Genomic DNA, 25,815 nt, shown 5'->3' on the forward strand with positions numbered 1-25,815 from the left:
CGGTGACGCAGGGAGTGATGTGGAGGCTGCCGCCGACTGCTAATGTATTTTCCCAGTTTGGGACAAATGGTTATTGCAACTCCACACTGGCTCGGCTGCAACTTACAACTCTGAGCTGACACTCAATCACTGAGACAATTTAGTCCACAGTTGTCACCATGGCAACTGCCTGTCTTTCACCCCTTTCATCTAAAATTGGCCGAAGCTGTCATTTCCGCTCCCTCGCTCATTCATTTCTCAAATGGTGTGCAGATTGTTGATGATTGCCGATGTCAAAAAACCTCCCCGAACGCACCACTCATTGACAACCCCGGTCGTGAGGTCCTTTTTTAGAGAGGAGGGTTACAAGACGCGGCAAGTGCATATATACCGTATGAATACAGCCTTTCCCACTTCTGCCTGAGAAATTATTTAATACCAGAAAAGCAGCCTTTGAATTATTGATGGATGTGCTTTTTGCAGTGACCTGAATAATGGGAAGGCAAGCTTGACACATGTATCCATCGTGTTCCGTCCACTGAGTCATGCAAGCAGAGATACCGCTCGTCTACCATGTTTTCCTCTTCATCACATCAAGTTTTTTTCTTCCTCTTCTTTTCTCTCTCTTCCCCCCCCTCCTTTCTCACCTGATGTCAACAGGCATTGCAGTGGGGAAGAACGGCCTGATATATTTTGTTGATGGCACCACAATCAGAAAGGTGGACCAGAACGGCATCATCTCCACCTTCCTTGGTTCCAACGACCTGACATCAGCTCGCCCCCTGACCTGTGACAACAGCATGGACGTCAATCAGGTGACTTATGCACAAATGTGTCAGACAGCTGTTAACCCTGGTCGCACAAAAGCATGTCACAGCGCCACCCTGTGCCCCCACCCCTCTAACCCTCTTTCAGTGTGCTCACACATGACTCATCATTGATATGCAGTGTTATATAACTTCATATATATTACATATGCAGTATAACTCACTATTCATGAATGATAATTCTTTTTCGGCATCCGTTTTTTTCCAGTGAGACAGGACATGCAGGGGGATTTTCCTTTTTTTCTTTTTTCAAATTTCCCTCATCGTCTATATTATTATTATTATTTTTATTAACAGTTCCCAAACTCTTCACAACTAGGCAGAAGAGTTATTTTGCATGCTGCTCTCTCTGTCTGGAACCTTCTCCAATTAAATTTAAAATTGCAAAAACTGGTCGCTTTCCGGGAATTTAAATCAGTGCTGTATAAACCGTGTGCTCTGTCTTCTGGCTGAGAGAATATTACAATCTGGATGTTTTTAGTGTAATTCATTTATTGTTTGATAGCATTATATCATCCTTACTTATGGTCTGATGGGTAGATTGCCCTTAGGTTGATTTTTAAGTGCCTCTTCAGTTTGTTACAAGGAAGTTATCTCTTTAAATGCCCCATATTGGCAATTTTGTTTATGGTTTTTTAATCCCATTTTTGTTCAATTCTGATCTTTTGAGATATGTTATCTGCTTAATGACATTAGCTTGTGACAGCATTTTTTTCTGTCTCTCTTGTCCAGGACACTTACATTTAATCTTTATGACAAATTTCTAGTTAAATAAATGGTTAGTATAAAATAGGCAATGAACTGACAGATCTTATCCAGAGAAATTTACAGTGTGGCATTAGTGGAATAAGCTCCAATTCCTAGAACATTTCTAAGGTGCTTGGTGAAGAAAAAAACAGAGTTGATGCTTTTTTTTTTTTCCCCTCCCCTGCACTCAACTCGACAAGAGCAAAGCATTTTCTCAGAAAGTACAGGAGAAAAATATGTGCAAGGAGGAAGATGTGATTTAGGCAGGAAGTGGAGACATGAAGTGTTTATTGAGGAGATGAGTTTTCGGGTCACAGCAGATGATATGGAAGGAAGAATAATTACTCAGTTTGGGGGGCTTGTTTTGATGTGGCTGGAGCTGAATTAGTGTTTAGTGTTCCACTAGAAATACTCAGGATTGAGGACACTTACACTATACATGATAATGAAGCAGCATTCGGCAGCGAGTTCGCCGCACATAAAAACCTTTTCTTCAGCTGCACCTGAAGACGGCCGGCTTTGTCCCTCAAAATTTACTAACTCCCTGTGAATGAGGCGACATAAAAGCAGCGCCCTGGCCCGACACAATAGGTTATTGCATTACAATAGCATGGCACTTCTCCCTGAGCAGAAGTGCAGCTCCCTGTGCTTAAACATTAATATCTCTCCTCATTTCACACCTTTTAAAGATCTGACTTAAAATGAATAATAAAGAAAAATAAAAACGAAGAAAGGCTTTTATCTAACGAAAATGGATGCATCTGCAGCGTCCTCTATATCCCGTTTCTGCAGAAAGTGAATTCTTAAGAGTACTGGCTGATGAGAATGAAACTGCCGCAGGATCAGGTTCTCCCACCTTTTTACATGTGTGCACCAGACATAACTGTTTTTTGTTTTTTTGTTTTTTTTAACTAACCAATTTACATTTTAATTAGATTTCTGATGTTGTAATGCAGATCAGCTTACAAAGAGAGAGCATAAGACTGCAAACAAAACACTTCAAAAGTAGATAGGGAGGACTGCAACAGTCAGAACCAAATGACCCTGATAGCAGATATCACAAATATGTGTGTGTCCCTTTGAGAGGTCAGTAATAGAGATGCAATAACACAACTAAGAGCTGTGAGAATGTTAAACAGTGTTTTTGGCAACACAAGAACATTTTCAGTGTAAACAGAAGAGAAAGAAATCTGTGTGTATTTGTGTGTGGGTGAACATGAAGGGAGAAGAACATGAAGACAAAGGATTAAGCTTGTCACTTTTTTGCTAATTACCAAGTCATTCGGTTTGAGCCAATAAAGACATGGTTTTGGCGAGACCGTGTGATCCTCAGGCATCCCAGCTAGAGAATTGGCTCAGTGCAGTTTAACTAGTGGCAACCTTAAAGGCACTGTGTTTTTACTATTAATCACCCTGTGGAAAAGCACAATCCAGGAGCGTTTTGACAGTTTTAATGACACAGTTATGTATTTAAAGGCCAGGCCAGTCATTTGTGCTGTTACAAATAAGCTTTTTACTCGCTGACACATTTGTGACAAGCAGATTGTAATAGTTGGCCGGGGTTAAAGCTTTGGATTGTAATATCTACTTGTTATTTTTCCAAGATGAATACTGCCATCATTTTTTATGTGTGAAATGTTCTTAATTTTGGTGTAATTTGTTATACTTAATTGATCACTTAATGGGGTGATCCCCTCCCAGCCTACAGCATCAGTTAGCATACATGCTCAGGGTTATTTTGGCAGCTATAGTATAGCCACACAGGGCATAACCCCCTGGAACTTCGTTTAGTTTTAAATCTCCGTAACAGCATGATAAAATGCAAATGTTTAGAGGGGAGGAGAGCATAATGGAAAATTATCTTAACACTCACTGTGGCCAGAATTAACCTTTAAATCCATGTATCAGCAGCGCTAGCACAAGAAGATAAGCACTAATCTTATACCCCAAAGGTATAAGGAATATTATTTATTTATTTCCTCGAGGCCAAATGAAATAATGTATTCTAAGACAAACTAGCATAATGTAAAGAAAGCCTACCCTGCAATCAAAATGTCACCTGTAAAACATCTGCACCAGGCAATGTCTTAATAATCATCTAGGTATATTGCACCTATTGAGAATGACAGATAAAAGTAATGTTCTGTAAGGAAGTAAATTGTCTTTCCAAGGCTAGTGGGAAAGAGTTTAGCTTGGAAGAGCAGGACATTGTCTGTTTATAGCTTACTCACAGCTCATCCTTTATATCATCCTATTCATTGCTATAATGTAGCTCTGTTCATGCATTCTTCAATGAAATATGTTCAGTTTCATCTGCTTTTTTTATGCTTGCTGCTCTTAATACAAATGTCGAATGTGTTGAGTTGTGAACTGGACTAAGAAAAATTACTATCAAAATGGATATTTATTTAACTGATAATTATGTTGAGTAAAAAGCTATTACCTTTATTTCCAAGGTGTAATTTGAGATAATGATGTCCTGTGTTTCAGGTGATTCTGGAGTGGCCCACAGACCTAGCAGTTAGCCCTATGGACAACTCCCTCTATGTCCTGGACAACAATATTGTGCTGCGCATCACAGAGAACGGTCAAGTGAGCATTGCAGCTGGCCGGCCTCTCCACTGCCCGTTGGCTGGACTGGAGCGCGGCGTGGCTGGTGGTCAAAGGGCCCAGTTAACCCCTTTAGAATCTGCTGTTTCCATTGCCATATCTTACCATGGGGCCATCTACATAGCGGAGACAGACGAGAGAAAGATGAGCAAGATCAGAAAGGTTTCTGTGGATGGTGAGATAACGCATTTGGCCGGGTCTCCCTCTGACTGCGATTGCAAGAACGATGCCAACTGCGACTGTTACCAGACAGGGGACGGCTATGCCAAAGATGCAAGGCTCAATGCTCCATCTTCTTTAGTGGCAGCTCCAGATGGAACACTCTACGTGGCAGACCTGGGCAACATCCGCATCCGGGCCATCTCTAGAAACGGGCCAACTTTCAGTGCCAACACATACGAGGTGGCTTCCCCTGATGCCCAGGAGCTGTATGTGTTTGACAGCAACGGCACCCACCAGCACACTGCGAGCCTGCTCACCGGTGACTTGAAATATACTTTCAGCTACAGCACAGAGAACGACATCACAGCTGTCACTGACAGCAGTGGCAACACTCTGAGAATCCGCAGAGATCCTAACCGGACACCGGTGCGTATCGTGGCCCCTGATAACCAAGTGATCTGGCTGACCATGGGCACCAACGGCGGACTGAAAACCCTCACAGCACAGGGCCAGGAGCTGGTGCTTCTTACTTACCATGGCAACAACGGCCTGCTGGCCACAAAGACATCAGAGATTGGCTGGACAACTTTCTACGAGTAAGTATTCTGCTGATTGGCAGGAACATTCAGTGAAAAGCTTAATATTATTGAAAAAGTTAGACTGCTTTAGATTGAAATTCATTTAGGCTTCCTGCATCTGGAACCTACCCATGGTACAAATTAAAAACACACCTCCTACTGTGCGCATACTAATACAAATTATGTGAAACTTTGCACCCTGGTTGATAATGTTATGTTAAGGAATAAAAAGTATTTCATGCTTTTCATGGACCTTGAAGTTGAAGGATTTATTAAACTTTTGTTTGAGCTTGTCACATACAAGTGAATTCAGTTTGATTCTATTTATCCTTTTTTAATTTAAAACTAAAACCTCAAGTCATGAGGTGCAAAGAAAAAAATGTTTGCTACGTGTGTACTTGCATGTGTGTAACCCTCTCTCTCTCTCTCTCTCTCTCTCTCTCTCTCTCTCTCTCTCTCTCTCTCTCTCTCTCGCTCTCTCTCGCTCTCTCTCTCTCGTCTCACAGCTCAGTACAAGTTTACTCTATAATTGGTAACCATACTTACCTGCAAACTGCTTTAGGGTGCACATTTAATTGAAACCTAATTATAAAATTTGCCTCAGATCTGTAAAATAACCTAGTTAGACTATACAAACTTTTTTTTTTTTTTTTTTTACTTAAACCATGTGTATCATGTGTACATTAATGCTGCAGTTAGCAGAGGAGGAGCATCTGAAGTGTTGGTACAATAGGACATTTTGACATGCACATATTTTAAAAAGAAAAGCTAAACTCGTGATAATATTTTGTTATAAAAAAAACACCTGGAGTCTATCATAACAACACTTTATTTTGTATCATGGCCTCTCAGTGATTGAATTTTTCTCCCTTGTGTAATTTGCTGTCATGTCACATTATGCCATGAATGATATCCCGCACTATAACTAAAAAAGCAAAGCATTCCGTTGAGATTATAATGACACATCAATCATCCAAATAATTGAATTGATTTTTTATATATAAAAAAAAAGTGATAGCTGATGAGATGTGTCATTCTCCCATATCAAATATTTGGATTGCGCCTTGGGTTGATACAGACACCCCTTCACTTACGCTCTGAAAATTGAACACGTAAAAAAAAAGAAAATGTGACAGTTCATGGTCTTACTCAACAAGTATAAAAGAGCTGATAATTGAATGCACTGAGAGCCATCATACATATTAATGCTTTGTCATTTTCTGTTCTTTTTTGTCAAACAGCTATGACAGTGAAGGACGGCTAATGAATGTGACGTTCCCCACTGGAATGGTGAATAACTTGTACACAGACATATACAGCGCGCTGACGGTGGACATTGAAAGCTCCATGTCAGAGGAGGAAATCAGCATCACCACCAATACCTCAACCATCCGTGCCTTCTACACTCTGGCTCAGGGTAAGGCCGCGGCACTCATCTTCCCGACTCAGGCAGCTATTTTGTTCGCGGTTATTTGTCATTGTTTCAAGGGTCGCCGGGGCAATGTTGAGTAAGCTTAAGTCATGTATCATTATGGCTTAGAGGGTCTGACAGACGACAGTGTAAATGATTACTCTCTCAGTGTGTGGGTTTGGGGTGTCAGGGAGACACATCAACCTTGTATCTAAATGGATTCTACTCTCTGCCAGACCCAGATGGTCCAGTTATTTCTGCACATTATTCACATTTTCATGTGAAAATGGTCTAAAATGAAACACAGAGGACTGAAAGCGCAGTTAAGAACAATCAATAATTACCTCTGGAGACTGTTAATAACATCCATTCTGCTGTATAAATACTTATTCTGATGTTCTAAGTTGTATTTTCTGCTCACTTTTTGTTTACTACCAATAGACCAATGTAGAAGCAGCTATCAAGTGGGCTTTGACAACTCGCTGAGGATTACCTATGCCAACGGGATGGACACCCACTACCAGACAGAGCCCCACATCCTGGCAGGCGCTGCCAACCCAACTGTAGCCAGACGCAACATGAGCTTGCCAGGGGAGAGTGGGCAAAACTTGGTTGAGTGGCGCTTCCGCAAAGAACAAGCCAGAGGGAAAGTTATCGTGTTTGGACGCAAGCTTAGGGTATGTTTGATTTCTTCTTCTTTTTTTCTTCCTTGTGGCACATGCAAATGAGCAGCGTGGCATGAATACAAAAGTGGCTCTTTTCTGTGAATTTGCTTACCTCAGTGGTACACAGTATGGCAGTGACACTGTTAGGGTCAGAGATCAGTGGCACAAAAACTCAAATCAAACTGTCCGAAATATGACACAGTATCTTTTTGTCTTTGGCTGTCATTGTGCTTCTTAAAATATTTCTTTATTCTATTAAAAATGTATGAGTCACATAAACATTTATTCCTGATATAGAGGGTTATCAATATTCCAGTAGTGTATATAAGTCCACCTCTTTTCATTCCTCCTTCCTATAATCTGACACTTAGATTTATGATTTACGGTACTTCATGAACTTAACTTGGGTGCTTACTTTGCCTGAGTAATTTTTTTCACCACTAAATTTAGGAGGTTGTGATTTAAGTGCACCTGAATAATCGCCAGAGTGTCTCTCAGTTAAATGGGCCTTGTGATGGCGGTGTTAATCTCTGTGGCAACTGTAAAAATGATGTGAATACAGTTTAAAGAGGAATCAGACAAAGCACAGTGATATCAAAAGCAAAAATGTGTTATTGATATTGCACTATTGTGTAATCAATGTGCATTGATAGATTCATTTATTTTAAGTGTTATCTGTTAGCAATATCTTATTGTCACAGTAGCAGCAGTTGTTCTTTGTTATTAAATCACATCTATCCCACAGGTGAATGGACGGAACATTCTTTCTGTCGATTACGATCGCACCCTGAGGACAGAGAAGATTTATGATGACCACAGGAAATTCCTCTTAAAGATTATATATGACACAGCAGGCCACCCAGTGCTGTGGGTGCCCAGCAGTAAGCTACTGCCAGTTAATGTGAGCCGCACAAGCAGCGGGCAAATCAGTGCCCTGCAGAGAGGTCCCACCACCGAGAGACTTGAGTATGATAGCCAGGGTCGCCTGGTTTCCAGGGTGTTTGCTGATGGGAAGATATGGAGTTACACCTACCTGGAGCAGGTGAGGAAATAACATGACTGGAGGAAGCAATATGTAAGATATACTGTGCAGCAGAGTAGTCATTATCGCTGCAGGGTGAGTAAAATCCCTGACATGTAGCAGAGGTCACCCTGAAGAGGGCTATTTTGCAATAATCACCGGCTCCATGTACATAATTCTGCTTCTTACAGAGGTACTTAGCAAACACAGCAATCATTTTGCAGATTTATGTGCATCATTTACAAGCTTTCGTTATAAAATGTCCAGAGGGATTGCATCCACCAGCTATACCTCAGTCTCTGCTCAGTGTGTAGAGTATCGTATAGTATGCCAGCGTTAACTGAGGAAATTAGGCCCCAAATGGTTTCAACGGTAGGGCTGATTACTGTTTCTTTCCTAGAAATTGTGGTACATAGCACTGAGGGTAGTGTCCCCTGCTCTGGCAGCAGTGTGTTATAAACAGGGCATCTGCAACAGAGTTTATAGTATTTAAATGTGTGTAAACACAGTGTGTAAATGTAGGAGCAGAATGCTGCATGTCATTTGATGTTATTTTTCTTCCAATATCCTGTTTGTTTTAATTGTATCCTGCTAAAAGTCTGCAAATTAACATGCTAACATTTATATTCAGTATTACTTGTGTTCCCGTACAGATAAAAACAAATAATAATAGAAACTTGAATTAAATGCAACCTACAAATACTGAACACCTCACAACTAATGCAAGTACAAATTGAGATACTCTGTAAATACAAAGACAACACACTGGGTGATAGGCAGGCTGTAATTATATGAAATCCTGCAAGAGCACAATTTTCACATTTCACAATTGAGTGAATACTGTCGTTAAATATACTGTGTCTATTCCTTTCTGATCGCCCCCAACTAAAAATATGCAAATGTTTGGGGAAATAGTTGTTAATAGTATTGTCCAGGCTTTGTAGATATCAGGTAGGACCACAATATTCTTACAGGTAATTTCATACTCGTATCTCAGTAATTTATGTCATGATATACCATGTTTCTGGTAAATCAATTTGAAAAAATAGTATGTGTCAAATAACTAAATATTAAAGGCTGTTTTTGTATTCCCCTGTGTAAATTAAATATTGGAAAAATTGCAAAGTGAACAGTTAAAAGTGAAATTATATACAAATTTGACTTAGTACACGGTTATTAATTTAGATTAAGTAATTGTGTATCTTGATATATCATCACAATATGATTCCATTGAATGACTATAAATTATCATATTCAATTATCACCCAACCCTAACTTCAGGTTGTCCCAGAGCTCCATAATGTTCGTGGGAAAATATAGGAATCTCTATTCTTCCTAAATAACAAAGAATATGTTAAGGGTAAATTATGTACATAGTGATTTAAAAAGTATATTAGGCAAAAAAAATAAAACAATTCAGGAACAAACTGACAAGTATTTGATTTTTGCATTCTGCTGTTACATTATGTCAAAAAGCCAATATCCCACTATCACTCTCCACAAAAATATCCTTTTTTTGGTAGAGTGTATTTAAGATTGCACTGAGATGCTGAGCTTTAAAAAAAAAAAGAAAGAAAACATGCAGTGATTTCCAGCCAGTCGTGGCCACGTCCTTTCATTGCGTGACCTGGAAAGGCCATGTCAACACTCTGACATAAGGAACACAGAGAGCTCAGGGAGCACAGGGAACCTCTATGTCACAACGGATGACTGGGCATGACATTTTAACAGCAAGGCTGGTAAACCTTTAGATGACAGACCACAGTCCAAACTGCAGACACTGTAAATTAATTAAACTAGTCTCAGTGGGTAATAAGAGTAAAGATTGCTTAGGTTGCATACTTGTCTATGTTGATTACTAGACGGTCATTAATGGCCAAGCCAGTTTTTCCTCACCAAAATTAGAGATGTAATTTAAACCCTTTTATTTTGTATTAATTGTGTTTTTGTTTTGTTTTTTCACTTTACAGATTTCAAACGAATTCCAAAAATAAATGCGTTCATTTAGACAGCACTAAAAAGACAAACAGTTTTCTACACAAGTGCTCGTAGGAAATGTTTTTGACAGAAGCTCCATGTAGTATTTAACATCCATTTATAAATTACTTGTGATAACTTTGGTCCCACAGTTGTACATTCTGCATTGAAATATTAGACAATGGGCAGCACAACTGGTAGCTGCTGTCTCACAACAGTGATATTAAATGCTATCTATTGCATTTTTAATAAAGCCCTGTTTCTCCCTTTCTCAAACAGGAAATTTCTGCTCACTTTGTCTGCACCGACAATGCCTGGCATTACACATATATTATGTATAAATATTATGCAACTCAAGAAATCACCTGCTTTTTTGCTCTCTTCCCTTTAGTCCATGGTTCTCCTGCTCCACAGTCAGCGGCAGTACATATTTGATTTTGACTCTCTGGACCGGCTTTCTGCTGTCACAATGCCAAGCGTAGCCCGCTACACCATGCAGACCATCCGTTCAGTGGGATACTACAGGAATCTTTATCACCCCCCAGAGAGCAACGCCTCAGTGGCTGTGGATTACAGCGAAGACGGCCTGTTGTTGAGATTGGCTCACCTTGGCACAGGCCGTAGGATCCTGTACAGGTACCGCCGGCAGAACAAACTGTCAGAAATCCTGTATGACAGCACGAGGGTCAGCTTCACCTACGACGAAACGGCAGGAGTGCTCAAGACCGTCAACCTGCAGAACGAAGGATTCATCTGCTCCATCCGTTATCGCCAAGTGGGTCCATTGGTTGACCGGCAGATTTTCCGCTTCAGTGAGGATGGCATGGTCAATGCGCGGTTTGACTACACCTACGACAGCAGCCTGCGTGTCACCAGCGTGCAAGGCGTCATCAACGAAACACCGCTACCCATCGATCTGTACCAGTTTGATGACATCTCAGGAAAGGTTGAACAGTTCGGGAAGTTTGGGGTGATCTACTATGATATAAATCAGATCATATCCACCGCAGTCATGACCTACACCAAGCACTTTGATGCACATGGACGCATCAAGGAGATCCAGTATGAAATATTCCGCTCACTCATGTACTGGATCACTTTCCAGTACGACGATGTGGGGCGAGTCACCAAGCGAGAGATTAAGATCGGCCCCTTTGCCAACACCACCAAGTACAGCTACGAGTACGACGTGGACGGCCAACTCCAGACTGTGTACCTGAACGAGAAAGTGATGTGGCGCTATACATATGACCTGAATGGAAATCTGCACCTGTTGAATGCAGGAAACAGTGCCAGACTTCTTCCTCTGCGCTATGACTTAAGGGACCGCATCACCCGCCTTGGCGATATCCAGTACAGAATGGATGAAGATGGTTTCCTTCGCCAGAGGGGAGCGGAAATCTTTGAGTACAACTCCAAAGGACTTTTGGTGCGGGTCTACAGTAAGAGCAGCGGCTGGACCATTCAGTATCGCTATGATGGACTTGGACGCAGAGTGTCAACCAAGACCAGCTTAGGTCAGCACCTGCAATACTTCTACGCAGATCTGAGCTACCCGGCCAGGATTACACATGTATACAACCACTCCAGTTCAGAGATCACCTCACTCTACTATGACCTCCAAGGCCACCTGTTTGCTATGGAGATCAGCAGCGGGGAGGAGTTCTACATCGCCTGTGATAACACCGGCACGCCTCTGGCTGTCTTCACCAGCAATGGCCTCCTGGTCAAACAGCTCCAGTACACAGCGTACGGTGAGGTCTACTTTGACTCAAACCCAGATTTCGTGCTCGTGCTCGGGTTTCACGGAGGACTGTATGAACCCCTGACCAAACTACTGCACTTTGGGGAGCAGGATTATGACATAATGTCAGGAAGGTGGACTGTTCCGGATGTCTCTACTTGGCAAAAAGTTGGCAAAGAGCCAGCGCCTTTTAATTTATACATGTTCAGAAACAATAACCCCATCAGCAAAGTCCACGAAGTGAGAGAATATGTTGCAGGTAAGAGATACTGCTATTGATGATTATTAAGGCTAAGACTATAAAACTGATTGTTTTCTTAATAGATTTTTATGCAAAGGCATTTCTCTATGAAATGGCAATTATGACTTGCATATCCAATCTTTTTTTATCTGACCATTTGCAAAATGTATTCAGTTGTGAGCAGATCCTGACAACTAGGAAGCTGGGAACTTCATGCATTTGTTTAATTTGGTTGAAAAATCAAATTTACTATGTGTTTTAAGCATTTAAGTTACAAGTATCAAACTAGTCACAAAATCAGTGTTAAATAACTTGTCAAATTATTTCTTAATATGTTATAAAACATTACTATAATAAACATTTATGGTACGGTCTAAAGTATTCAAGTTTGAACTCACTAAGAGCCTCATGTACTTTCTTGCACAGATGTGAATAGCTGGCTTGTAACCTTTGGATTTCATCTTCACAACACCATTCCTGGGTTCCCAGTCCCAAAGTTTGATTTAAGCATGCCATCCTATGAACTGAGGAAGAGTCAGCGCTGGGATGATCTGCCGGTGGGTAAAATTATAAATATCACTCATGCATATTGGACACAAATAAACAACTTTGATAGTCCAACAGACAATTGGCTGTTAAAAGTGTAGGGGATCAGACAGACAAAAAAAAGACTAATGTTTTCCATTGTTTTTCTCTTACGTCATTATTTTGAAGCTGCCATCTCTTAATTGGATTGCTATGCATTTCATAGAATATCAATTTTAATTGGGCCACATTTGCATAATAATACGCATAAGAAGCACAAATTGTACTTCCTTCTGTATTGTTGTTTTAGTTACTACTTGAACATATTTTAATACTGTCTAACTTTCTATTTAATATTTTTTTTGTTGCTGCTGTTTAAAGTCTTTTGAAGCTATTTATGCTAGACTTCTTTGGTTTAAGGCATTAACACAAAAAGTATTGCTGTAAAATTGTCATGGGGGATTTATCTACTTTTGGCTTGAGAACACAGCTTGAAAAGACCATTATCTTAGACGAGGATGAGAAACTCTCTGAAGCAGAGCAATAGCTGGTTCTAAATGGCCTGGAGAGTCAGGTTCTGCCATGTTCAGGCGTTAACGTTTCACTGCACTTTTCCTACAGTCTATCTCTGGGGTCCAGCAGGAAGTAACCAGACAAGCGCATTCTCTCTTGTCATTCGAGCGGCTGCCAGAGGTCCATCTCACTCGAGGTCGCAGAGGTGAAAAGTCTTGGCTGTGGTTCTCAGCGGCAATGTCTCCCATCGGAAGAGCCGTTATGTTTGCTATCTACAAGGGCAGTGTTCACACTCACACGCTCAACGTGGCCAGTGAGGACTGCATCAAGGTTGCAACAATCCTCAACAATGCTTTCTATTTGGAAGACCTCCACTTCACTATAGAAGGGCGGGACACACACTACTTCGTCAAGCCAGGCCTTCCAGACGCCGACCTTGCTGCATTGCACCTCACAAGTGGACACAAGACTCTGGAGAATGGCGTCAATGTGACGGTCTCCCAGTCCACCACAGTCATGGATAGTCGGACGCGCCGTTTTGCAGATGTTGAGATTCGTGCTGGCGCTCTAGCTCTTCATATCCGCTATGGATCCACGGTGGACGAGGAGAAAGCGCGAGTCGTTGAGCTCGCTCGCCAGCGCGCCCTCGCTGGTGCGTGGGCGAGAGAACAGCAGCGAGTGCGAGATGGCGAGGAAGGGGTCCGCCCCTGGACAGAAGGGGAGAAGAGGCAGCTTCTGAGTAGTGGAAAAGTTTTGGGGTACGACGGGTACTATGTGCTCTCCATCGAGCAGTACCCAGAATTAGCGGACAGCGCTAATAACATCCACTTTCTTCGGCAAAGTGAAATCGGGAAGAGGTAACAATACGAGGTGCATTTTCTGCCAAAGAGACTTCGTTTTGGTAGAGACATACTAGCTGACGAAATGAAAAGCAACTGTAATCAAAGGTTGCTGCTATGTACCCTGAGTGTCGTGTGTTTTTGTTAAAAAAAAAGAAAACAGAAAAAAAAATACAAGGGGTCAAAAGCAATGCTGTGCATTGTGACCTAGGGACTACAGAGTAAATGTATAACTACACCAAGCCTTAACATGGCAATTACAGGTCAGTTCCTCTGTTGCACAAGCCTTTTGGACTCTTGACTCTGAAGCAGAGGGACAGCGGTGTCTTTTGGGGAAACAGTGAGCTAATTTAGGTGTTTTATGTTTGTTTTTTTTCTTAAAGTTCATCAAGAAAAGTCTGGCTCAACAACAGAAAGTATTATAAGCGCAACGGAAATGTTTACATTATGCATATCTGCACTTCTCTAGAAGTACGAGACTCGAGAGCAAGCAGTGTCCTTGAGCAAATGTTTGTTTTTAAAACCAGAGACTTCTGACGTTAGAGATCCTATCCTCACGAAAACAACCACTATGTATACAAGATTCAGCACTGTAAACATTAAAAAACATCAAAATGTCTTATTCTCTTTGAGAAGCTTTTAAACAGAAAAAAGAAACGTTTCCATGTTTAAATACCCAATATTCATTGTGAAAAAGGACAGTAAAGGTATGAAGAACTCTGTCGGGGAGAAAAGGCACAGATGTGTCTTGGATAGCACAGGGACACCATGTTTTGTAAATTATGCAAGAGTTTTATGGCGTTTTTTTTAAGAAACTGAATAAATGTCTGTATTAGTCATATTAACAGTAATTTATGTTGTGTTTATACATGACAAATAAAGTCCAGCTGATTTAGATTTTTTTTTTCTTTGATTTTTCAGACAAGCATTTTTTTTCAGTTACGTTCCTCCTAATATGGCTATGTGGGGCTTCTTCACAATGCTCTGTTTAAGTAATTAACAGAAACCTGTGCATGTAGTGACAAGTATTTACAAGTGGTGATGTATCTATAACATGCCGTCAACTATTATTTCCACTAAATTTAATGTTTATTGGGCATAATGCCTTCTGACCTGGCTTCCTGTCCAATGAATATTTCATCAACACAAATATTTCATGAACCCATCTCACATAAACAAGGTTACAGTGGATCCAAATATAGATCACATCCATGTTCTCGGTAGGTATACTTTTTTTGAATGTTAAATGCACTCATGGATTAAAATGATATTGGGGTTCTTTTTGGTGTGCTGTTTTTTTTTTTAAGAATTGCACCAAGTTTGCCTTTTTGTTGTCTCAATATGAATATTAGAAGAATGAAAATGTGGTATTTGCTGGCAGGTTACTTGAACACTAATTTGGTTATCAACGATGCTTAAAGTCTTTCCAAAGTTGTATGCATGGCCTCAGTATTCCAAAAAATATCCTAATTACCAATTACTTTAATAATTAAAAATACATCTTCTGAGCTAAAGCCAAAGAAGACAAATGCAGCTTTAATTTGGAGTCAGCTGCTTGAAGCTGTTCTGAACTGAAGTGTGTAAATTGTAGCTGAAGAGATTTTGAGTGTAACTAACTTGAAATGAAGACAGTTGCCTAAAACTATCTACTCAGTCAGCATCAAAACAACAAAAAAAGGATTTTAGGTCTAAGTTTGTGCGTGAATATTTGCAAAAAAAAATTAAATTACATATGGGTTGTGATGAAGCTTTTCCAGCACTCAGTGTTATGCTTCAAAGCACAGAGGAGTTTTGATGATGGAATTCATAATTCTAAAAAACAACTCCATATGAAAGTGATTTCTTTTTCATGGTAAACTTCAAACAGCATTGCAAACCAAATGGGTGCAGAACATTCTTTGTTCAAAGCCTGTTGTTGATGTTGTTTTTGACCTCCCTCCTGCTGCTCCAACATCCCACAGATTCTTTACATGGTTTCAGAAACGTAACACTGTTTTATGACATATACAGCTCAACAAAGCTACAGCTCTTTGAATGCTGCTCGGCTCAAAATCTGAATACATGCCTTCAAAGTTCTCGTCAGACTCCCTTAGGGTATACCACCAACCAATAATGAAATGTCTTATTAGAGTTTCCCCTGTGAGGTATTGTCTATTGTTCCTTCACAGTGAGATTACAGTGAACTTATACGAACCCCCATTTGTTTTGATATATCCATACAAAGAGTTTCAAACCCCACGAAAACCCTGCTGAAGAATCTTCAAATACGAACTCGGCTCAGCCAAATATGAAGCATTCAAATCTTTCATTCTCTTAAAAGTCCTCTGATGCTCCCTAGTGGTACATAGTGCATTGTTCAAAAAAGTCATCCAGTTCTTCAGCTGACTGTTTAATGCACGTATCATGTAGCAGTCCACTTGTTAAAACAGCAGCCATCCCTGTACTTTCAGAGAGGTCAGAAAATATTGCTGCTTTGAGCTTCAACTTCAAATAATCCATTCAAATTCTAGATCAGGACACCGCATGCTGTGCAAAAACACCTAAAATCTCTTCTGGATACTCCAGGTTAATTTAAAGAGACATCAAATAGAATAGATAAACCGCTAATATTAACATGATCCACAGTACTGCTGCAGTATCACACTGTGACCACAGTAGGCACTGCCAAAGCAACAGTGCGGCATATCACGACGCAGTGCAACTAGACCGACTTCAAAGGCTCATATAAAAGAGATGGTACGACTTTGCAAGAACATCAAAGACCCGAATGCATCACGCAATAACCACATCAGAGCAATGGAGGGAAAAAAAGAAACGAGCATGCATGTTTCATAATTCAATTGAACCCAGTTTTTATGCACGTAACAGAGAGGTCACCATATGGAATCACACTTCCAAAACATGGGATTATTTTGTAGTGTGTGTGTCCCATCTTGGAGACACAATCAAGCATCACATCAGAGAAGAGGAAGTTATATGTCATGCAGTGAGGGTTAATTTTGGACTTCGGAATCTTTGAAAAGCTACTCAAATCACAATCACGTAACATAGATCTGAGTGTAAGGAAAAGTAATTTAAAGTGAATTTAAAGTAGCCATGCAGCTATCATCGATGTGATGTTAGAAATGTGCGATCAAGTGCAATAACCGAGCTGATTAGATAATTATGAACACATGGAATAGTCAACAGATTGAGCCCTCTAATGAGCTTCTAGTAAATAAAAAAAAATGTGTGTAGCTGATTGCATCTCTGAGGGCATCACACGTTTTAAAAGTGGAATTGACATCCCCCTCTCTGATGGTATACACTTCAACAATTGTCAAAACTCATCTGTGTTTTTGTCCTTCAATGACTTTTACCAAACCTGTGTTTTCTGCCAAACAGTATTATTAGATTTCACATGCAGACAAGGTGATAGTGTGTATTATTGCTCTTATTCCCCTTCAGCTGACAACTTGGACTTTTCTCAGCAGGATCTGTAGAAGCGAATTATATTCCAAATTGAAGTCTAAAATTCTATCTCAAATGAATAAGTATTTGTTTGCTTATACATTGTCAATTTAACTGTAAGAGAGCTTAACCTAGACAGACGTATTTTATAGTAGGAGAACCCAATTTCTCATACTCAAATGATACCAGATAATATGGATAAAATAAATTATAAGACAATGCATACAGTTTCCCAAAAGAAAAAAAGCTACTTTATATTCCGTTTGGTTTCTGAACAAAATCTGTTTGCATGCATAAATAATAAAGAAACAATAGTGAGACTACATCATAGTACTATATTAATTCCAGCAGCTGCACTTGTGACCTTGTAATTTTGTGAAATTCTGCCAGCTATAGAAAAAAGTTTAGTGTACATTTAGACAAAGAAAACAATTTGTATCTGGGAATTGTTCCAAAGGGAAAAAAAGTGCCAAAAAGCCAGAAACAAACTGCTGAAATTTTTTTCTCCAAACACAAAGGCAATATTTGAACTACAGATAGAGCAAGAAGGGCCAACAGACTTTGTTTTCTTGTGATTTCAGAAAAATAACATTATGGTCTGGACATAACAAGTTTTGTTTTGAGCTTTGACATAATCTGTTTTGTTGTGGACACAATAACAATCTTCGATCGTAGGATATAAAAGATACATTCTGATAGTTATCATCTATGAAGAGCAGACAAAGAGCAATCTACACCACTTATGTTGCCACTCACTTTGACATCAAGTTATGAGTTAAGTTGCTGCAAAGAAAACAAATATCCCAGTTACATTTCCACATAAGTATTAATAATTCACCTTTTATGACTAAACTGAATAACTCACTTTAATGTTTCTATAATATTCCCATAATGTAGATTAATAGTTAGTCTACAACATAATGACTCCAGAGCAAACATATAATATCTCTGGCTGATTTCCCTTTATCCACTCAATTATTGTCATTATACTCCATTAAAATTCCAAGTGCAAATTGCTGAAAATAATAAGCAACTGTAAAGGTTATGTGCCAAAATGATGTAAGAGGTAAGGTAATTAAAGTATGTTTACACTGCACAAACGAGTTTCTTTGATTATATCCGATCTGGCAATTACATATGATCGTCAAAATCCTGAAACATTTTAATCTCAGTATCTAATTATCTAATGATTGTGAGAACATTGAGTTAATTAAGTTATGTCAAGATCATAATAATTATTAAAAACAGGGAATTACAGTTTGTAATAATTTCCTCTGGAATAGGTATTTCTAGTAGAACGGTTAGACCTCAGGCAGAATGAGGAAAGCTGCAGATTTTACTGTGTTACTTTCTACTACCATGTACTAATATGTTCTGGTGTTTTTTGACTTGTAAAAAAAATACATTGATTATGTTTACAAGGTAATTATTGTTAAAGCTTGAGAGTACAAAAGGTCTTAAATTAAAACGGATGTGGAGGTGACATTCAAACGTCAAATACAACTACAGAAGAGCTGCACAGTTCAAGGCAAAAGGGCATTTAGAGACGAAAACAGTTTAACTTTTACTGGGGTTTTTTACATGGCAGTGAGGTAAAAACAGGTCATATTCCTGCTTTCTTTTAATCAGTGACTCACTCCGACCTTGGAGATAATACGTAATGACACGTGCGTCCTATCAGCGAGATGGACAGGTCTGTTAAAGCTTCGAAGATTTACACTGATGGTCTCATCTCGTCTCAAGCATCTCATCCCCTGTACCCCATCTCTCCCTTGCATCCCATTCATCCCAGTTAAAAAGGAACAAGAACAAAGCATTTGGGGGGCTGCTTCTGCTCTTCTTGTTCAGACTGCTGCCTTATATTGCTCGGCTTGTACCATGTCCCAATTCAGAAATAGCTGCTTGTTATCATCCCTCTGATCTTCTGAGGACAGTTGCACAGGCTGTTGGGACTTTACTTGAGAAGTCTACAAAGAGTGTGGGTGAAAAACAAGGGCGCTAATGATCTTGGAGAGATTTAGAGAGAGTGGATTGAGGATTCGAAGTCTTAGACTGATGAAACTGGGTTAACCGTTGTTCAAAAAGTATTTGCTCGATGCGATTGACAGTGTGTTGTGGTGTGGTGTGGTTCGGGGTGGCGGGGAGGAAAAAGTCTACAGCTACTTTTAACCAATGGCGCCAAGAGTGAAAGAAAACAAATATTACGACAGCAATAACAGGATTTGCAAGCTGTGGATGGTCAGGATCTCTCGATCAGATGGTATGTATTTTTGACTTGTGATATAACAGGAACACACAAACACAAGCTAAGTTTATGTTCTTTAACATGATGTACAGAACACCTCCCTCAATGACCTTGGGAGCACACATCCCAAATAATCTTCACTGCGGTGAATAAAATATTAACCAAATTACAAATATTTACAGATGAGTCCAATGACCTGGCGAGGGGCATCGATTCTCAAAGAGCTACGTGTAAACTTACATCATGACCCAGTGTTTATGATTTTCCAGGCGCAAAAAGAACGTTAGAAAAGGACATTTCTTGCTTTAGAATATTTTAAATAATCTCAGCATAGTTAGCTTTAACATAAGTCAATTTCTTTCTGCACTGCAGTATCAATTAAGGACATGTTTTTAGTATTTGTTTTAATTTTTATTCAGTATCAAGCTGAAATTAAAGTACTTATTCATGGTTTCAAACAAGCTACATATTTTCAAATGGATTTTTCCCATCCTTCCTATTTTTAAAAATTAAATTGTCATGAACAAATAAAAAAATAGAGGCAGAAAGAGAATCAAACATCATGTTTGCCAACCAGGACATCAACTCTGTGATGCCAGTAAATATATGCCTTCCAGTCGGACGCTTACATAACCGAGTTGACTATTTGTGTTCTATCTGTGTATATTGTCTCTTACACATATATACAGCAAATTCTAGAGAGCAAACACTGGAGATGCCCTATGACCGAGACAGTATTGTCACGAGGAAGGTTCCCTGAATACACTATTTATTCTATTAGGGTAAAGGCATTGAGCAATAGTTACACATTTAAAGGGAATTGTGATGTTCCTATTATTTGAATGAATGTAATATGTTTTTAGTATCTGTTTTTTTCTTTTCATTTACTAGTTTACTACTAAAAGGGTCCTGTGACTGTGCTTTTAGCAGGGAAAACAAAGTCCACAAGGTGGTCTTGGCTCAAGGTAAACAACAGCTCTATGAGGCAAATAGAGGCGGGCCGGATGGTGGTTGTATCCTCATGAGTGATTGGATGAGGTGAGTCTTTAAAAATCTCGATTGCGGTAGGGACAATTTTAGTAAATAATAGGAAGAACAAGGAAGAAGACCATATCTTTGCTGTGGCTGATTTTGACACGTCATGAGTGGATGTCCTTACTTTGAGAAGAGGCATTTGTACGTTCAAATTATCATTGCAGCTGAAATAGGGCTCTGAAGGATCTAATCTAATCCCTTTTTTATGCTATTTTTTCTAATTCCATTAAATGCAACCCGCTGACAATTCATTACTAATCCTGATGATGGGAAAACATCAAGTAACAAAATGTTTTCTCCATTTGCACCGCAGGTTATTCAAAAACAAGCCTCCCCAGACAGAGGAAGAGGAGGATGCCTCTCAGGCTGGGGTTAACAAGGCCAGTAAAGGAGGAATCATCTATGGAGACTACCTGCAGGTATAGAAAACACCACAGAACATATGTATCGGTCTTTGTTTTTAAAAGAAGGATAAGTACTGGGATTTGTTTTCAGATGTGTGCTCTTGAGTAAAGTGCTTCATTTCTTTTTCATCTCTCAGCTCGACAAAATAGTCTCAGCCCAGGTGTTGCAGAGTGAATTGAAGGGTAATAAGATCCATGATGAACACCTCTTCATTGTCACCCATCAAGGTAAAACTAGCTTTGTGGTGTTCTCAAGCCTTTTTTTCTTTTTTCTACTATTCTACGAGAAATAAAAAAGGTGTTTTAACTATATAGTTAGTCTTTTAGTTTGAATCTTATAAATCAATTGTTTTAATGCAATAATTACATTTTTTTATGTATAGGACTGAATACAAGAGTAACTTGCTCAAATTGTCATTTTTCAAATTATTATTTTTTTTGGCACTGACTGTTTACCAACCTGTTTACCTTGTAATATTATATTTAAATATTTATTTTGCTTAAACTTGTTTGTCTCTTTTTTCAGCCTATGAACTGTGGTTCAAACAGATTTTGTTTGAACTTGATTCAGTGCGTCATATCTTCATCAGTGGACATGTGAGTCACATTTCTTTCAAACTTTATATAATAGGCAGACAGGAGGGTAATTTGTCATGAATTAAATGCAGAAAAACACATTTTCTAATTTTTAAGAACTGTAAGTTTGATATGAATCTGAAGCAGAGAATCAGATATTTTAAATGTGAAGTGTTAAAGATTAAATAATGCTCAAAATCTGAAATATTGAATAACAATTAGAACTGAAGATTAAAACATGCCGATGTTCTAAATTAAAACTATTACAGTTTTAATTCATGACTTTTTTCCTGGAAGAGATGCACATTGGGTTGATGAAATAATGATAGATGGAGTCTAAACGCTAATTATTTTTGTTTTCCTGTGTCAGGATGTGTGCTTACAAGGTTTACTATGGTTACTAATTACCTCCTTCAATATTTACTATTCCTTCAGGTCAGAGATGAACGCAATATGCTCAAAGTCAACACTCGCATCCACAGGATTGTGATGATCTTCAGACTGCTGGTCGACCAGTTTGCAGTTTTGGAGACAATGACAGCGTTGGACTTTTTTGACTTCAGGTTAGTTTATAAATAACTTCTGGCCTTTTCTGCTTTTCTAAAAAATTCATAAGATGCACTCTGTCATTATGGTGCACTCTGTGTGTGTTTTGTGTTTATGTATGCCTATGTGTGTGTTTGTGTGTAGGGAATACCTGGCCCCAGCCTCCGGATTCCAAAGCCTTCAGTTTCGGGTCTTGGAGAACAAAATCGGGGTCCCGGACAACCTGAGGGTTCCATACAACAGACGTCACTACAGGGACAATTTCAAGGGTCATGAAAGTGAGATGCTGCTCGCCACTGAACAGGAGCCAACACTCCTAAAACTTGTCGAGGTAATGTCTTAAAACACTATGATCTCTTTAAAGCCACCATAGTCCTTTGACAGAAATGTTCATTTTACCTGGCAGAACATGCAAGTTGCTGGTCAACTGCTGCCTCAAAGTTAGTTTGTTATTGTGTGACTTTTGTGTTTTAAATTGTTAGTTCATGTCCACCAAAGTCACCGGTAACTCAAATAAATGTACCGATTGGCGCAGCAGTAGACAACAAACTGCAATGTTCTGAGGTAAAATGACTGTTTCTGTCTGGTGGTTTTGAAGAATTGATGGATATAACCGCTCCAGTTCCCTGTTGAGAAGGGCTGTCTGAAGGCAAGGTGAAGAGGTGGAAATATTCTAAATATAGGCTACACTTAAACTGATATTGATTTTTATTTGGGGGGCCTTTAGGTAGCTTAATATGTTTTTCTGCCAACCCATTCAAAAGCACTATATTGCTTAGCTCATGTGTCAGTACTCCTGTCGCTTCTCCTAACCTGACTATATAGATCAACCTCATATGACCCCAAACCAAAATCTGAACTATCCCTTTAATCAAGAGTATTTAATACTCTGTACTTTTTTCAACATTCTGTTTTTGTATCCTGTTCTGGATGAGCCCATCTGCTACCTACTAGGGTATAAAAGTGATAAAAACCCTTGGCTGTTCTTCTCAGGAGTGGCTGGAGAGAACTCCTGGCTTGGAGGCGGATGGATTCAATTTCTGGGAAAGGCTGGAAATCAATATATTTGATGGGCTGAATCAGGAGAAGGAGAAAATCGAGGTAAGAGATGACTCCAGCTTTCAGGGGAAAAAAAAAAAAAAAATCTTTGCGCTCCCTGGAGACCAAACATGACTGACAGAGACTGTTTTTTTATTTACGGGTTACTTTTTCTTTTTCTCCAGACAATGGCAGATTCTGAGGAGAAGGAGGAAATGATGGAAGAGCTGGTCAAACAGAAGGAGCTGTTCACTTCTCTGTTTGATGAAAAGCGTCACGACCACCTACTCAGCAAAGGTGAGTGCTTTTCACAAATGAAAAATCTAGTGTTTGTCAAGGCTTTACATATCTGTGTATATAAATTTGACCTAAAATTGTATCAACATAAGCGTACTACCTTGTGAACTTGACATTAAATGTGAAATTTTAAATATAACTCACATACATAGATATAATGAATTTTACTTTAAAAGTAATATATTTTCAATTTTGCTGAAAAGGTGAAAGGCGTATCTCTTACAAGGCTCTCCAAGGTGCCCTGATGATCTACTTCTACAGGTACGCGGTTTTTACAGCGTTCCTTCACCTTTACTTTTCCACTGACACAATGTCACATGTAACTCATTAATGCTACAGGGGAGTTAACACTCATGTGACATATGTCATTGTGTGGTAATATAGTGAAACTGCTGGGTAAAAGATGTGAACTGCATTGTCAGAAAATTTCCATAAGCACCATCCAGAAACTCATAGTCTCATACTCATAATCATCTGTTCAAAACATCTTAAATAAATCTTAACAGTATGTACTAAAACCTTCCTTTACCTTGTAGGGAAGAGCCGAGGTTCCAGGTTCCCTTCCAGCTCCTCACATCCCTCATGGATATTGACACCCTCATGACGAAATGGCGATGTAAGTTACTGCTGCATGCCTGTCAGCTCACTGCATATGCTCACCAGTGAAAAAGAACAGAAAGATGTGCAGGGGAAAAAAAAATTCTACTAGAAACAAACACTTTCTTACAACGCCCAAAGGCAGAGCTGGACTAACAAGGGAGTTTACAGAGCTAAAGTTAGGTCAGGACCTCAGAGGCAGAAATATCTTATAACATTCTTTACTCCTGCTGATCAATCCAGCAACCTATTCCCATGAAATCTCTTTTATTCTCCTATGTTTCACTTCTGTCTAAACAATTTGCAGCTCAAATGAAACATGCAGAGGCAAAACATTGCTCATATCACAGAGGATATTTCTGTCTTTTGTTTCAGACAATCACGTATGCATGGTGCATCGTATGATTGGCAGCAAAGCCGGCACAGGGGGTTCATCTGGCTACCACTACCTGAGATCTACTGTCAGGTATTGTATGCTGTAAACTTTAACCCACTGATTAAACACTTGACACTGCTAGTATCTTAAACACTTCAGAGTTAATTTAGATAAGGACAGGACACTGCTACTCTGTGCTTATCTAAATTAACCTGTCATATGGTCACTTCTCCCTGACATGCACAAACTACACTTACAGTTCATTTTGAAGGAGCTACGACAAGTCCTTAATTCTGTGTCAATTTCATTTTGGCAGCAATTTATCTTTTGTCCTTCAGAAAGTAAAATTTGTAACAGATGCGCAATTATATTATGAGAGAACACAAGTTAATATTTGATGATTTATTTCCTTTCCCTTTAGTGACCGCTACAAAGTGTTTGTGGATCTGTTCAATCTGGCAACATTCCTGATACCTCGCCACTGGGTGCCCAAGCTAAATCCCAACGTTCATACGTTCCTCTACATGGCTGAGTGTTGCGACAGCTCCTACTGCAGCAGTGAAGACTCAGACTAGGAGGCGTCTCAGTCGTCTTTCCTGGCTTCCTTTCCTTCACTGTAACTGACCTCAACACAGCACAGCCCGTGCACGGTTGGAAATTGGAGCGTCCAACACAATCTTTCGATCATGTGCGCTCTTTGCATGACATCAGATTACCTGAGAAAACCCATAAAACAAGATGAAGAGATGTTGGAGTGAAATATGGCACAGAGAGGAGTCATTTGACATGGCTGACAATCGAAAACCACCAAAATATCCATTAGGGAGAGACATTTGATAACATGATGGATTTAAATGTTGGGATTTCTAGAATCTTAGCATTGTGACATGTAAACACTGAAAAAAACAAAAAAATATTGTTCAGGCAAGCTGAAAAACAGCTCTTTTTCATCTCAATGTGACACTAAAAGCACGCCAAATGTCCTACAATTATGTTAACAAATAACAGGAAATTAGTAGTTTATTAGTTACATCAGGCTGATATACAGAGGTTCATATGCCGGAAACTTGTGACGCACTGTCTGACCCTGAATAATTCAAATGGCAAAATTATAGACTATTTTACTCTAATTTCTAATCTTGACCGGTGACAAAATATAGCAGATGGCTCCTTGATAAAATTTGCTTAGATGTTTTCTCAATACAATTATGGAAATTCACTGTGACTGACCTGAAAGCAAATGGATCAGTGAGAGCAGTGATCAAACCGGTGGCTGTGATGGGTTTTTTTACAAACGCATTATCTTTCATGTCAGCATGGGGAACTTGTCAGAGAGGGAGCCTCTCCAGACTAGGTGTACATAAAATGATAATAAACCTTTGTATAAATAATCAATGTCAACATCTAAAGTA

At 39.4% G+C, this 25,815-nt stretch overlaps 2 protein-coding genes across 2 annotated transcripts in view; both read left to right on the plus strand.

Moving 5' to 3' along the window:
* Positions 1–15,116, plus strand: part of si:dkey-237h12.3 (teneurin-3) — a 147,634-nt gene extending 132,518 nt beyond the window's left edge. The window contains exons 24-31 of the mRNA XM_059345535.1: positions 640–794; positions 4,044–4,921; positions 6,145–6,320; positions 6,756–6,991; positions 7,725–8,021; positions 10,369–11,980; positions 12,389–12,519; positions 13,109–15,116. Coding sequence (XP_059201518.1) covers positions 640–794; positions 4,044–4,921; positions 6,145–6,320; positions 6,756–6,991; positions 7,725–8,021; positions 10,369–11,980; positions 12,389–12,519; positions 13,109–13,861 — 4,238 coding nt within the window. The 3' untranslated portion in view covers positions 13,862–15,116. The remainder of the gene's footprint in view (positions 1–639; positions 795–4,043; positions 4,922–6,144; positions 6,321–6,755; positions 6,992–7,724; positions 8,022–10,368; positions 11,981–12,388; positions 12,520–13,108) is intronic.
* A 5,463-nt stretch (positions 15,117–20,579) lies between these two features.
* Positions 20,580–24,978, plus strand: tdo2a (tryptophan 2,3-dioxygenase a). The gene is made up of 12 exons (XM_059346517.1): positions 20,580–20,710; positions 20,883–20,988; positions 21,111–21,201; positions 21,500–21,570; positions 21,985–22,112; positions 22,240–22,426; positions 23,089–23,196; positions 23,319–23,430; positions 23,634–23,691; positions 23,967–24,046; positions 24,403–24,493; positions 24,825–24,978. Exons 1-12 carry the CDS (start codon positions 20,676–20,678, stop codon positions 24,976–24,978), a joined length of 1,221 nt encoding a protein of 406 aa, XP_059202500.1. The 5' UTR covers positions 20,580–20,675.
* The last annotated feature ends 837 nt before the right edge of the window (positions 24,979–25,815 follow it).

Source organism: Centropristis striata, chromosome 12 (assembly GCF_030273125.1).
Source record: "Centropristis striata isolate RG_2023a ecotype Rhode Island chromosome 12, C.striata_1.0, whole genome shotgun sequence".
NCBI classification, from domain to species: domain Eukaryota; kingdom Metazoa; phylum Chordata; class Actinopteri; order Perciformes; family Serranidae; genus Centropristis; species Centropristis striata.

Bases quoted from the DNA above. Each gene is read 5' to 3' on its own strand.
- tdo2a (XM_059346517.1), top strand. From the start codon at position 20,676: ATGAGTGGATGTCCTTACTTTGAGAAGAGGCATTT. The intron at 23,692-23,966 runs GTACGCGGTTTT...TTTACCTTGTAG, and splicing joins CTGATGATCTACTTCTACAG to GGAAGAGCCGAGGTTCCAGG. The intron at 24,047-24,402 runs GTAAGTTACTGC...CTTTTGTTTCAG, and splicing joins CCTCATGACGAAATGGCGAT to ACAATCACGTATGCATGGTG.